The sequence below is a fragment of the Miniopterus schreibersii genome (genome assembly GCF_964146895.1).
Source record: "Miniopterus schreibersii genome assembly, chromosome: 3".
NCBI classification, from domain to species: domain Eukaryota; kingdom Metazoa; phylum Chordata; class Mammalia; order Chiroptera; family Miniopteridae; genus Miniopterus; species Miniopterus schreibersii.
In genome coordinates this window covers 66788469-66801826 of record NC_138103.1, presented here as the reverse complement: position 1 = coordinate 66801826, position 13358 = coordinate 66788469, and the positions used below count along the sequence as shown (strand labels likewise).

General features: G+C 42.2%; 1 protein-coding gene across 4 annotated transcripts in view; it reads left to right on the top strand.

Moving 5' to 3' along the window:
- Positions 1 to 13358, top strand: part of IQGAP2 (IQ motif containing GTPase activating protein 2) — a 248957-nt gene that overhangs the window by 37843 nt on the left and 197756 nt on the right. For 3 of the 4 annotated variants that reach the window (XM_081132687.1, XM_081132686.1, XM_081132685.1), the window contains exon 2: positions 5510 to 5609. The exons of the other annotated variant lie outside the window; for it this stretch is intronic. In XM_081132687.1, coding sequence (XP_080988813.1) covers positions 5510 to 5609 — 100 coding nt within the window. The remainder of the gene's footprint in view (positions 1 to 5509; positions 5610 to 13358) is intronic. 4 annotated transcript variants of the gene reach the window in all.

Here is a 13358-nt window from a genome sequence, read left to right as displayed (position 1 = left end):
GGCACTGGCCTGGGTAGGACTAAACCCGTGAAAGATGCAACATCTTTGCCTCTCAAGCACAAAGCTGAGCGCACCATTCAGCAGCATTTACTGGGCCCCTGCTGTTACCTGGCGCTTGTTAAAAGATGTAGAGATGGATGAGATGTGAGCCCCTGTACTGAGTGTCTCATAATTTTGGTGACTTGATGAAGCCTCCCATGTTTTTAACACATGAAGGAGCAGTCTCTATTGTTTTAGATTTTTTTCAACGCCTGTGAATATGTATCCGGTTGCTAAAAACTTTCAGGTTTGCCTGTTTTTCAAGAGAAATTCAATTTAGAGAAGTTTGATCATGTGGTTCTTTAAAGCTTAAGTACCCGTGAACTGCTTTGGGAGGTTAGTATGAAGCCAGAATATATCATGGGGCAAGTTTGCTGAGTGTATCAGCTTGCTGGAAATTTTAGACTTTGGATCCTCTCATCTTTATATTCCAATCCCGTCTCCTGCCCCAGTTCTAGGGTCTTGGAATCTATTTTCCTTTTAGTTCCTTCCTTGGAGTACACATGGCATCTCTGGTAGCCATTCTGTAAGTACTGAGAGTCAGGAGGTTTTCATTTAGATGTTCTCTCCCAGGTAAAAGCTGGTCCCAACTCTTAGATGGTTCAGTAGACATTTGAATTTAATTATATACCCAAGGATATTAGGATTCCTTACAGAAATTTTGAGTCACACAAAATAACTGTGTACATAAAATGCCAAATTGTGGCATGTTTCCATAAATTAGTGATTCATATCATAGTCCTAATCTGCTTTTCCTTAAAGGGACATGCCTTAAATAATACTGTTTTATGAAACAGAGATTCCCAGCCCTAGTTTTTGTGATTCTTGCTGACTCTTCCTCCAGCATATCCCCACCTACCTACGCATCCTATAATTATGCCAAACTCTCCATTGCTTATAGTAAAAACTTCATGAGGGACCTTGTGTGTCATACCTTTTACTTTGTCCAGCCTCTAGAATAGATTAGTACAAAGCAGCCACTCAGATATTTGTTGAAGGAACAAATGAATTTTAATACGAAGGATATGGTGGCCTTGGTTTCTGTGCGTGTGAAAGGAACAAGTAGAGTAGCTGAAATGAACTAGTAACCATGCCAACTCCTTGATGAATGAGGTAGGTCTTGGGCTATTTTTACACTGGATTTGGTGGGTGTTCTTTGGGAGGTGGACTCCTTAATGTTCCGTCTGTCTCTAACTTACGGTTCTATTTCAATACCTTCTCTACCAACTCAGTCTCAATCTGCTCCTTAAACTTTGCATAGTCCCTAATTTGTGATTTCCATAGAAAGTTATTGCTTTAAAATACCGCCTTTTAGCCAGCATTAGCTAACATGACAAATGGCATTTTGTGAGTTGCTAATTCTTCAGGAAATTGTGTTCTTCACAACATCCTCCTGTTTCTTAGGATTCAAAGCAGCCAGCAAACATGAACTTTTAGAGGAAATTGCAGCTAATTAAGTCGCTTTAAAATAAAAGCAATTCTGAAAGCACTTAAATGATCTGCCCTTAGGTTTGGCAGTGATGAGCACGTTCCCCCGCTCACTCAGATCTGGTAGTAGCATGGCACTGGGCAAAAGCTGGGGCAGTGTGCCGAGGGACGTCCTGTCCAGCCCTGGCTCTGCTGTTGACCCAGCTAATAACCACAGGCTGCCCCTTTCCCTCCCATGACCCCAGTTTCCCCATTCGTAAGAAAGAGATAATGGCTATCTCAGGGTTATTATGAGAACTACACAGCAACATGGAAGAGTGCTTTATGGATGGTAAAGTCATGCTTAAGTGAATTCTTTTATCAGCTCCACGATGGCTCTTTAAGTGGCAGGGTTATTATCCATGCCTATGGCTCTTATCAGAAGTTTCTACTTAGTAACTGTTGAGTAGTGCAGAAATATTTGCAGGCAGCCTCTGTGGCCCAGAAGGGTCTGTGCTATGATTAAGACTTTCTCAAACTCATAACCTTGGCCTCCACTTTGACAGTAGGTCATGAGTGAGGGAAGGTGAGCCTGAAGTGTGGGCGGTTGGAAGGGCAGTGGGCCAGGTCAGAAGGGAAGGAAGGGGCAAGTAAAGGGAAGCCCCATGGGAGCAAACATGTTTTGTTTGTTGGGTTCACTCCCTCTCCCTCACGCTGTCACGCGTGCCTGGCCCGTAGAATCTATGAATTAAATACTAGTTGAGTGAAGTCTATGTAATGGTACGATATTTGCTCCATCAATATCAGTGACCACACCCTGATTTTATTCAGTGTAAATAAGCAAAGAAAACTCCCCCACGTAGATATTTTAGAGCCTTTTTATTAAACTTTTGTAATAAGGCATTATTTGGCCATTAAATATATTTTTGGAGCATGTAGCCTATGCTGGACACCATGAGGACACAAATTTGTTTTCTAGGAGCTTACTATTAAGGCAGTAAAGGAGGTGCCAGGAGGGAGGGCATTTTGAGCAGGAACAATCAGGGAAGACTTTGTGAAGGAAGTGGTCCTTGAGTTGAGCCTTAAACATAGGTAGAATTCTATCAGCTGTGACCGCTATGTTGCAATTGCAATTTAAAGCGTTGTGGGTGTTTAATTCAAATGTTAAATCAAATCTTCTCATTGGACAGGGTGATGTCAGAGTTTGAGAGCCCCCTCAGTGCTCTCCTGGGCTAGTAGAATCTTGCATAGGTTTGTGGAATCATACAGTCGAGGGCAGAGGCCTAGGGACCGAGTGCTGCTGGGGCTTCTGCCTCCTCCCAGGTGGGTTGGTTGAGGGGGAAGGAAGCCGCAGCTAAGAAGGAAGGTGGCGGTGGGGCTGCCTCCTTTTGCCTACACTTAACAGTTGGGGAGAATAGACTGAGCACGTGGACTCCCACTAAGAGTTTTGTATTGTTTTCAAATTTCCGTGTGTCAGAAGGTACAATAAAATGAAAATATTTTGTTAAAAATGGAAGACAAATTTTATACAAATTAAAATGAGGTCCTGGGGTATCCTGGGGATTACCTGTTAGGAACAGTGGAGATGGGGGATTAGGCGCTGCTTTGTGGCATGCTAGGTATCTTCTGAGAAAACCCAGGATGAGAAAAATCATAATTTTTTTCACATGAGTATACTCATTAGTGGGTGATGGTTAACTCAGCAAGGACTCACGGGAACATAATTTTTCAGCAAATATTTGAGTGCTCTCTGTGTGCAAGGAACCACGATTTATGTGAGGGAGATGTAAAGGTGAATCAAAAAGAACCCTTTCCCTAAGGACTCCCCACTTTGAAGAGGCGGGCCTGACCGAGTTCCAGAGGGGGCTGCTGTGATGAGTGATGTAATAAAATGGGAACCAAAGTGCTGAGGAGAGTGGATGCATTCGACTTTGAGATCCTCTGACTTCTGCTTGAGATGTCAAACAGGTCACACAGAGAAGGTGGGACAGTGACTTACCAGGCAGAGAGAAGGTGCAGAGCAGGAGCACTCAAACCCAAAAGGTTGTGTGGCCTGAAACACGGGGCTGCTCGGAAGTCGTGGCTGAAATGTCTGCTTCGTGTAGGGGCGGGGAGGGAAAGTGTTCTAGAACTTTGCTCTGTAGTAAAGGGGCTCCAGTGAGGTCTGAGATCGAGAGCAACATCAGTTGGGCAGCGTGTTAGAAAGGTGTCTCTGGCGCCCCAGGAGAATGGGTAGAGGGGGGTGTGGCTGGAGGCTACCTGAGGGTTGTAAGAGTTCAGGGGAGACGAGGCTGCAGTGCTGCAGGCACAGGGCAGAGGACGGCCGCTTGAGAGCTTTAGTACTTTTCCTAAACTTGAGAGCTCTCTTTTAAAATTAAATCAGATTCATTTTATTAAGAAGAAAAAGGTGCTTTTGACAAATACAAATCTTTGTATTGGTATCAATGGTCTGGGATGAGGTCTCCCTGTTTAAAGGACTGGAGCCCCAGTGCGCAATTGGGAGTGGCAGGAAGGAGGCCTGGAGGCAAGGAGGCAAGTGTGGAAACTCCTGCTCTTGTGGGCCTGCTTTTGTTATATACCAGCCTGTCCTGGTGCTTGGCCATAACTCAGCTCCCTCTCCTTCTCCTGGTTTCTTTTCCCCCTCATCCATAAACAGAGGCTTTTCCCAAAGTTCTTACATACTTTTTTCATTTTCTACATCCCATCCAAGTATTTTTAGCCCTGATGTTTCTGCCTTAAACTTGGACAAATGATTTCTCAGCCTGTTGGCTCAAGGTGGGATAAATTACCTGCCTCATAGAATCATGAGATTTAACTGAGAAACTGCATAGAAATGCTTTGCCTGAGACCTTGAAACAAATTAAGTGCTCAACAAATAAGCATCTAGTACATACATGAGTTCTTTGAGGGTTTGGTGTTATTTTTAGATCTTATGTGTTTAGCATTGTACTTGTTCCAGTTAGAGCTCAAAATTTGATCTAAATTTCTTTTGACTGCCAAGATGATATTTTGGACTCCTCAGTAGTAGGGCATCATGGGATTGGCCCTTCCTAGGGATGGATGGGTGACCTTCACATTCTTACCTCCTGTGCTTGGGACCAGGGGTCCCATTTATGAGAATGGGTGACTGGAGCTAGCGGCTGGGGAGCAAAAAAGCAGACACTGACCTTCCTGCCCCGTGTGACTATCCCTGCTGTACACATACTTTTGTCTTCATCAGATGAGTAATCTAACAAACAAGAAACCAAATTAGTTTCATAGCCATCAGAATTAGGAAAAGGGGTCCTTTTTATGAGAAAGGAGTGTTGTCATGTAAATAGACAGCTGAGTTGGCTGCTGTGGGTGCTGCAGAGATTGGGGCCAGAGGAAGTGCAGTCGGGAAATGGGGAGACCGGGTTCTCTACAGGAAAGCAAAGCTGAGGCGTGAAAGTTTATAAACTAGGCTCGCACTGGAATAAAGAGTGTGGGCTTAAAAACTCTGCTCACTTGCCGTATCCATTGCTTTTTTCTTCTGGATAGCTGTTGACCAGGAAGGTTAGTCTTATAAAGGCCAAGAAATAAGTGAGGGAGAAATTTTAGAGACTTTGGCATCTGTAAAATAGGATTTGGGTTGGATGAGAAGCCTTAATTCCCTCTAGGAGTGGGAAAACACAGGTCTTTGTAGATTCTTTGTTCAACCCCAGGATTTCCAGGATGGTCCCAGCTGAGCCACTGGACCAATTCCACAAGCTTGTGAATGGAAGCTGTTGCGAGTAGACCATGCTTTAATTGATTTGAGGCTGTCTAACTCCTGTGGCATCATGTTTGTGAAATCTGATGGCTGTTCTCATTCTATTATTTAGTAATTTCAACCCCTACTTCAGTATTGCTTTTTTTTTTTGCTAGAAATAATATAATATTGTAAAATTCAAAACAAATCTCTTTCTATGCTTGGCATTTCAGTACCCCTGTGTCTCAGTGTTCAGTGTTGAACTGCATGTGAGTTTTTCCTAGTTGACTGTCTCAGGTGTTTAGCTGATGAACGCTGCCCTCATAGTAATGGGATGTTATCCTGTGTTTCCAGCTATTGTGGATGATGAAAGGCTCTCTGCAGAGGAGATGGATGAGAGGAGGCGGCAGAACATCGCTTATGAATATTTGTGCCACCTAGAGGAAGCCAAAAGGTGAGACCCACGCTTGGGCTATTTGCGTACCTCCTCTTGGAGATAAGCTTTGGGGCATTATACTTTTAATAATTCATTTGCACTCTTGTTGGTAGCAGGGTAATGGGAGAAGAACCACCTGTTTTGTGTAAATCAAGCAGAATTAAGAAAAAGTTACTACCACAGCCAAGGTCAAGGCACTAGGGAGGCAACTCTTCCTTTTCCTTCCTCCGAGCCTCCCAGGAAATCTCTGGGCAAACTGCAGATTATTTCAGATTTCTCTTCTCACTGGCTTGGGTGTAGGGGAGCAGCAAAGACTTAAATCAGCTTCCTTCCCCCCTACCCTGAGCTTCCTCAGATCTTTTCCCAGCCTTTACCCCAATCATTATAAATGCCTGGTAGGACAGTAGCATTTTGGACTGAAGTCCATTGGTCACTGACCTAGAGGTAGGTTTATGACAGTAATCTCCTTTTTAATTCATGGGTGTGTGACTACTTAGGATACTTAGGGTATGTTCTCTAAACTCACATTGACTCTTAGACTTCTTAGATTATAAGTAAATGTTGGGTTCTCCAGGGAGAAAGTGAAGATAAAAAAGGTATTTGCACTTAGGTTTCTGTGCCAGAGGAGTCAGAAGAACTTTGTCCTTTGAATATTGTAGTGTTCAGAGGCCATGGGTTGGATTCTGGTTAATGCTTTGTGCTGTAATGGAGCCACAGCATTGTTCCACGGACAGATGGTATGTTCCAGCTCTCTTATCTATAGAGAAAATAAACATTTAGTTAATGGTCATTGGTGCTAATCACCTCTGATCACCAATAAGTAGCCATCTACAGAGCTAGAAGAATGAGGTTTTTTAGTCAGTGTTGTGTAGAACATTTAGTGACACATGTGCTAATGTGGCCTCAAAATTGCTTAAAAGAGCATTTCCCAGGGTTATTTCATATTTTAACAGTGTCTTGTAACTCTAAGCTCTAAAGACTAAGTTTTAAAGGTTATTTAGCATGTCTTTGAAATCTACAGTTAGGTTACAGGTCACTGAAGACTCATTATTAGTCTAAGACTATTAAAAACGTGCTCTTAGTTAAATTGCTAAAAACGTTAGATAAGGAGAGTGATTAATAAACATTCAAAATCAGCATCCTTTCAATGAAAAAGTATAAGGAGAGTTAGTGGAAACGTCCCCCTGACACACACTTTGCATTCTAAGTTTTTGCCTCCTATTTTTGGTGAGTGGGAAGCAGCGACACACAGAAGAAGGTGTGCGATTGGGAGTCAGCAGATTGAATTCCCTGGTCCCAGCTTCAACACTTACGAGCCGTATGACTTTGGGCAGGTCATCTGCTCTGTGGGAACTTCAGTTTTGTCTCCTTTGTGACAGACGATAAAGATGTTACCACACCTGCTCCACTTACTTCATGGATTTTTTTCCCTAAAAATCAACTAAAATCAGGAAGGTGTAAGTGTTCTGTAAACTACAGTGCCAGTCAAGTATATGGTTATAACATAAGCACAGTTTACTCCTGAACATATCGAAGTGGTATCAATATAGCTAGAAAGCTTGCCATATTCTGTAGTGTTTTCAAAATTCTGTATTGAATTTTGTTTTAGAAGAGTCAACATAACAATTAGCCCAGGTTCTTTGAAGAAAGTTTTGTTAGGAATAGTTTCATTGAAAGAAAAGACTATAAAATATACAGTTTTTCCCCTAAGGTGGTTTTTATAAGTTTATTTTACAAGGAGATTTTTGATATATATACTTATGAATCTTTTGTTAAGATCTGAACACTTTTTTGTGAGTTTCAGGAAAGCTGATTTTTGGTCATGGAGTATGTAAAAATTATGTTGCTATTAATAGATATATTAATATGTATGCTATGATTTCAGAAAGCATAGTATACAGAATTCTGACAATGTTAATGCCTTAGGAATTTGTCATACTGAGTTTATTTTAGTGCATGCATGTGTGTGTGTTCATGTGAGTATAGTTGGCTTAGAATATTGAGTTTTTACTAAATGGTACACTTAGAATGTGTAGTTAGCCAGGAACTGTTTCTTGTTTCAATAAATGATGCGGAGACAACTATATATACACACGCATAAAAATGAACTTTGATTCCTACCTCACACCATATACAAAAATTTTCTTAAAATGGGTTGCTAATCTAAACGTGAGAACCACAACTATACATTTCTTATTAGAAAACAGGAGTAAATCTTTATGACCTTGGGTTAGGCAGTGGGTTCTGAGACTTGACACCAGAAGCATGAGCACAAAAAGAAAAATAAATTAGACATTATAAAAAATAAACCTTTTGATTCTAAGGATACCATCAGGAAAGTGGAAAGACAACCCATGGAATGGGAGAAAATAATTGCAAATCGTGTATTTGATAAGAGATTTGTATCCAGAATATGAAAAGAACTCTTATAACTCAACATAAAAAGTGAATAGTCTAATTTTAAAATGGAAAAAAATTCTGAATAGACATTTCTCCAAATAAGATACTCAAATGGACAATAAGAACAGACAGGATGCTTAACATCAGTCATTAGGGAAATGCAAATCAAAAGTACCATGAGCCCTGGCAGTTTTGCTCAGTGGTTAGAGTGTTGGCCCAGGTTGTGGGTTCGATTCCTGGTAAAGGGCACTTGCCTTGGTTGCAGGCTCTATTCCCAGCCCCCAGTCAAGGCCTGTGTGGGAGGCAACTAATCAATGTGTCTCTTACATCGATGTTTCTCTCTGTCTCTCTTTGTCTCTTTCTGAAAAGCAATGGAAAAAATATCCTCAAGTGAGAATTTAAAAAAAAAGCTCACTATTTGGTTAAAGCTTTTACTCAGGAGTTTCAGCTTCTTCCCTTCACCTTTGTTTGCTCTGTTATCTCTGTAGGTGCGTGTGTGAGCATCTCCCTGCCCAGCCTGTCCTCCCAGCACCCCTCAGATGTTCACCACTCTCTCACCACCGGCTTACTGAAGGCTTCTAGCATCTCTCGCTAGATTACTGCAGTGGTCTCTGATTGGTTTACTGCATTCCTCTGGTCCCCTTCAATCTTTTATCTGTATCACAGTCAGATGAATCTTTTCAAAACCCTCATCTGTTGTGGCCAGTTCTGTTCAGAACTTCAGTTTTTTCTCAATACTCTTAGGATAAAGACCAAGCTCCTTTCAGGGCCTCACAGGCTCTGCATAATCCAGTCCTTACAGCTCTCCAGTTTCCTGTTGTGCCCTGTTCCTGGTCTATATTCCAGCTACACGGATCTCTTTTCATTTCCATATTCCCTCCTATACAGGACCTTTTCCTGGTCTTTATCTAGTCAGACTCTGCTCAGTGTTTCTGATCGCAGCTCATTTTTTCAGGGAGCCTTCTCTCCCTGATGTCCCCATCCAGGTCAAATACTCTTTTATAAGGTACCATGACATCAGATCCTTCACAGATTTAAATGAATTGCTTAATGCCAAGCATTGGATTATCATTGTAACTGAGGATTTATTGTACTGTATTTCTCGTGTTTTGGTTCTCCTGGAGGTAACAAATAGGCTACGAATTAGATTCATGGTAGACAGGATTCTGGATGGTTTGACTAGACTGCCAGTCTAGAGGTAAAATTTAATCTTTTTCTCAATGGGAAATTCTATATTGCAGTCAGATGATACATGTTCTTCCTGCCATATATGTAACACCATGGGTTATGAAGCTGAGAATTCTAGGTAATTTAATGATACCACAGTGAATTACAGGATATCCAGAGAAGGGCATAGAGCATTTTTCAGTGAGTGAATGAATGAAGAGAGGAAGAGGTAACCTGTGTATTAATATGACTTATGGCTGAAATTATTGCTCACAGCTTATAAGATTATGAAGTCTGTGCATATAGATGTGTTAATTAAGTATCCAAGTACTAATATTAATGGCAAGGAAGGGCAAATGAAAAAGGCATAGTTTTAGGACCAGAAAAGAGAGAGAATTGTTTTGTAAAGTGACTCTTCAGCCTGGGGCTGTTTCTCCATAGGCTAAAGGGTGTAGATGATGTTATGAAGAGCTAATCATAATTGTGCTGGGAGGCAGAGGAAGTCTGGCATATGTATTAGTTATCCTTGCCTGTGTAACAAATTACTCTAAAACTTAGGGGCTTAAAACAACAAACACTGATCTCATGATTTTGGAGGGTCAGGAATCTGGGCTTAGCTTATGTGGGTCCTCTGGCACAGTCTCACACAAAGCTGCATCAACACAAGCTTCAGGCCAGGCAGATGGACCTCCGAGCTCACTCATGGTGCTGGCAGGGTTCAGATCCTGGTGGGCGTTTGGACTGGGGACTTCATTTCTCGCTGCTGTTGGCCAGGGGCTTCCCTCGGTTCCTTGACATATGGGTCTCTCTGTAGGGCGGCTCCCACCGTGGCAGCTGGCTTCCGTCAGAGTGAGTGAGCGGGAGAGTAAGAGAGGACAAGTGAGACGGAAGCCGGAGTCAGTTTGTAACCTGCTCTCAAAAGTGTCATTCCATAGTTTGGTGGATTTTATTCATTGGAATCCAATTACTAAATCCAGCCAATACTCAGGGGGGATTACAGAAGAGCATGGATTCAAGAAGCCTGGGCCCACTGGGAGCCCCATTAGAAGCATCCTTTTAAAATTGACCCCAGAAAGGGTACTTGGCAGGGTGGTCCTTTTTGTTACTGTCAGAAACCAGGTCAGGAATTGAACAATGTCTTGGTCTAAATGATTCTGGTGCTAAGGTTATTTATGCCCTGATGTTTTTGACTTGTGAGCTTTTTAAACTAAGCCTTTCATTCCTCTACCATTTTAAATTACACTAAGTGGACTTTTAAGTTTTTTTTTTGACTAGTACCGGAAAGCTAAGTTGATAGTTTCTTTGCTGTGGTAATTTTGCTGAAATGAGCTTGTGTAGAGAATCCTGCTACTCATGTGGACTTTGAAAGTTTCTCTCTAATGCCAAAAATTCCACTGTTTAAATTACAGGAGTTCATTTTCTAAAAGATTCAGTATTGCTGAGTAGATTTCATGTTAACTCTGCAAAATATATTTGAATAATGAGAATGGATCTATTTTATGAACTTCTGTTCTTTGGATTTTTAGGACAACTGTGCAATTTTAAGATAGAGAGTTCTCTCTGGGAAAACTCTGGGTTGATGAAGGAAATCCAACTGGAGCTATTATGAAGGTCAGGAAATGGGAGAGGGGATCTTGGCAAGAGATGGAGAGGGAATTTGTAAATCACAGTTGAGCAAATAGTTATGAATGAGGCCGATATTGTGTTTCCCAAGGAAAGTTTCTGAAATATATTCCTTTTCTAAAGAAAGAGAAAATGCATACAAATCCTTTGTTGTGCTTACTTTTTCTGTCCTACCTCTGAAAATAAACAAAACAAGCCATCCCTTGGTGATGGGCTTGTTTAGAAATATTATCTTCAAAGGGCTCTCTATGTGAGCCAAGCTGTTCTTTGTATTAGTGAGTCTGGGACAGTTTCGTGTGTGCTCTGGAAAGGAAACAAAACACGGGTGTGATTCCTTTTGTTTCAGCTCTTACAACTCAGATACCAAAAGGACACCTCATTGATTAGATCAGACCTCAAGCTCTGGCCTTACCTAGTGCAGTCATGTGCTGCATAACAGCATTTTCCTCAGTGACAGACCTCACGTACAGTGGTGGTCCCATAAGATTATACGTAGTGGAGCTGAAAAATTCCTATTGCTGAGTGCCAGGTGGCATCATAGCTTTGGAACTGTCTTGGAGCAATGGATTACTATTCTGTGCAGGTCTCAGCCTATCAGTGGTAATGTTATGTCTAAAAATGCCTGGGGGCACTCATCTGTGTAGTTCCCACATCCATCTCCTCTTTCTAAACCAGTGTTAACACTGGACCGAACCTTGAGGTTTTTATTATGATTGGAAGATGCCCTTTAGGGATAACCATTAGGAAGCTCTGAATTAAAAAAAAAAAAAAAATTACCACTTACAAGCTCTAGAGCTTACAAGGCACTCAAGGGGGCACATGTCAAAGTTGAGGGCAAAAGAGATACAGAGTGCAGGGGCCTGAGGTTCTGATTTTTGGGGGGTTGGGAGGGGACTGGGGATTCGTGGGCTCTTATTGGTGAATTAAAGCATAAGAGTGGGAATTTAAAGTGTGAGAAGAGACAAAACCTAGTAGCCCAAATGGTCAGTTATAAAAATCAACCAAATTCTTTAAAACAAAGTCACCTCAATGGGGGACAGGGGTGAGGGGTGCTTGACTCTTCATCTAGTGTGGCTGGCAATGTGTTTATTCTCGATAGCCTTCCTTGAAGTGGATGCCTTGCCAATCAAGACTCAAGTCAGGCACTTGCATTACAAATGGAAAAGCCATCTGCCAGGGCTGATGTAAACAAACCCACTGGCTGCCAGTCCGACAGAAGTACACACATCCAATGACAGCAGTAGGCTGTCCTTCTAGTTTGTGTAAGGCGCTCATGGTGTTCCCACAGCAATGAAATTGCCCAGGGCTGCATTTCTTAGAACATATCCCACCATAAGTGGGTGTGTGATTGTAGTGAATTTGAGAATTAGGTTTGAAAGAAGTGCTTCAAGTGTTTAAGCAAGTGAGTCTCATTGAGTGTGGATTTACTTAACACTGAATATTTTTGATTACTCTAAGAAAAAGAGTCTTATGACTGGGGAATTCTTTAGAGAATCCACTGGATTTCCTCTGCACTGGGACTTCTCTGTCCTTATTTCTAAGTATGTCACCTATGGCTGTGCTCATAAGTGGTGCTTATAGAAACTTGGAATTTGGAGGAAAATGTCTTCCTTAGTAATCAACTCATTAAGACATGTCACTGCTCTATACAAAACATTAATGAAATTTTAAGGAATTCTTAACTGTATTTTCTAAGCATAAATTGTTTTGCTGTTTCTATGATAACTGCATTTTTCCTCCCTGTCCTCTCCCTGCTGCTGACCTCACCTCTGCTGTCCAAGGGAATGCCATGAAGCTTGAGATTGCTCTGTGCAGCGGCTAGCAGGCTGGTGGCGCAGGGGACATGGCTGAGTTGAAAGCAGGGATCCTTCTCAGGGGTTGGCTCCTGGGTGAGCCATATTGCAGAGAGGCCCAGGACCTTTTTGTCAGGCCAGGGCCTGTCACCCCACTAGAAGGCGGCAGGAATAACCTTCAAGGAGATTGGGATCATCAGGTGTAGCTTGGGAGAGGGCGAGATGTGGTCTTAATGGGTGTCTCTATGGCACAAAAGGAGACGTGGTACCGGCTAGCCAGGCTGTGGTGCTTTCAGCTGGGGCCTTAGGGCACACATTGGCGCTGAGGTTCAGCTGGGTGGTGACCAGGAATTGTGCCATGGAGCTGGAGTAGAAAGGACAGACATTATGGATGTAAAGGGAGAAGCCACAGGGTTTGGCCAGGGGACTGGATTTGGAGAACAGAGGACACTGGGAGGTCAGATGCTTTGGGGCAGATCCAGGCATTGCTTATCTGACTCTGTGGGACACCTTGTGTGGTCGCCATCAGCTGAGCCTGCAGTCTGGACACAGAGTTGGGAGACTTTTTGTTCTTAGTTTTCACATATTTTGTGTTCTAGCCTTTGGTATGTGTTGGACAGATACCAATCAGGTGTGACCTGACAGGTAAAAGCTTAACTTCTCAGAATGCTGGTATTTTTAGATAATTGATATTAATCATATCCAGCCAAAGAGTTTATATTTTTTCCCAGGCTCTTCAAAGTGGGAGAGCTAGGAGAGATTTGGAATTTTCCATGGTTTCAAG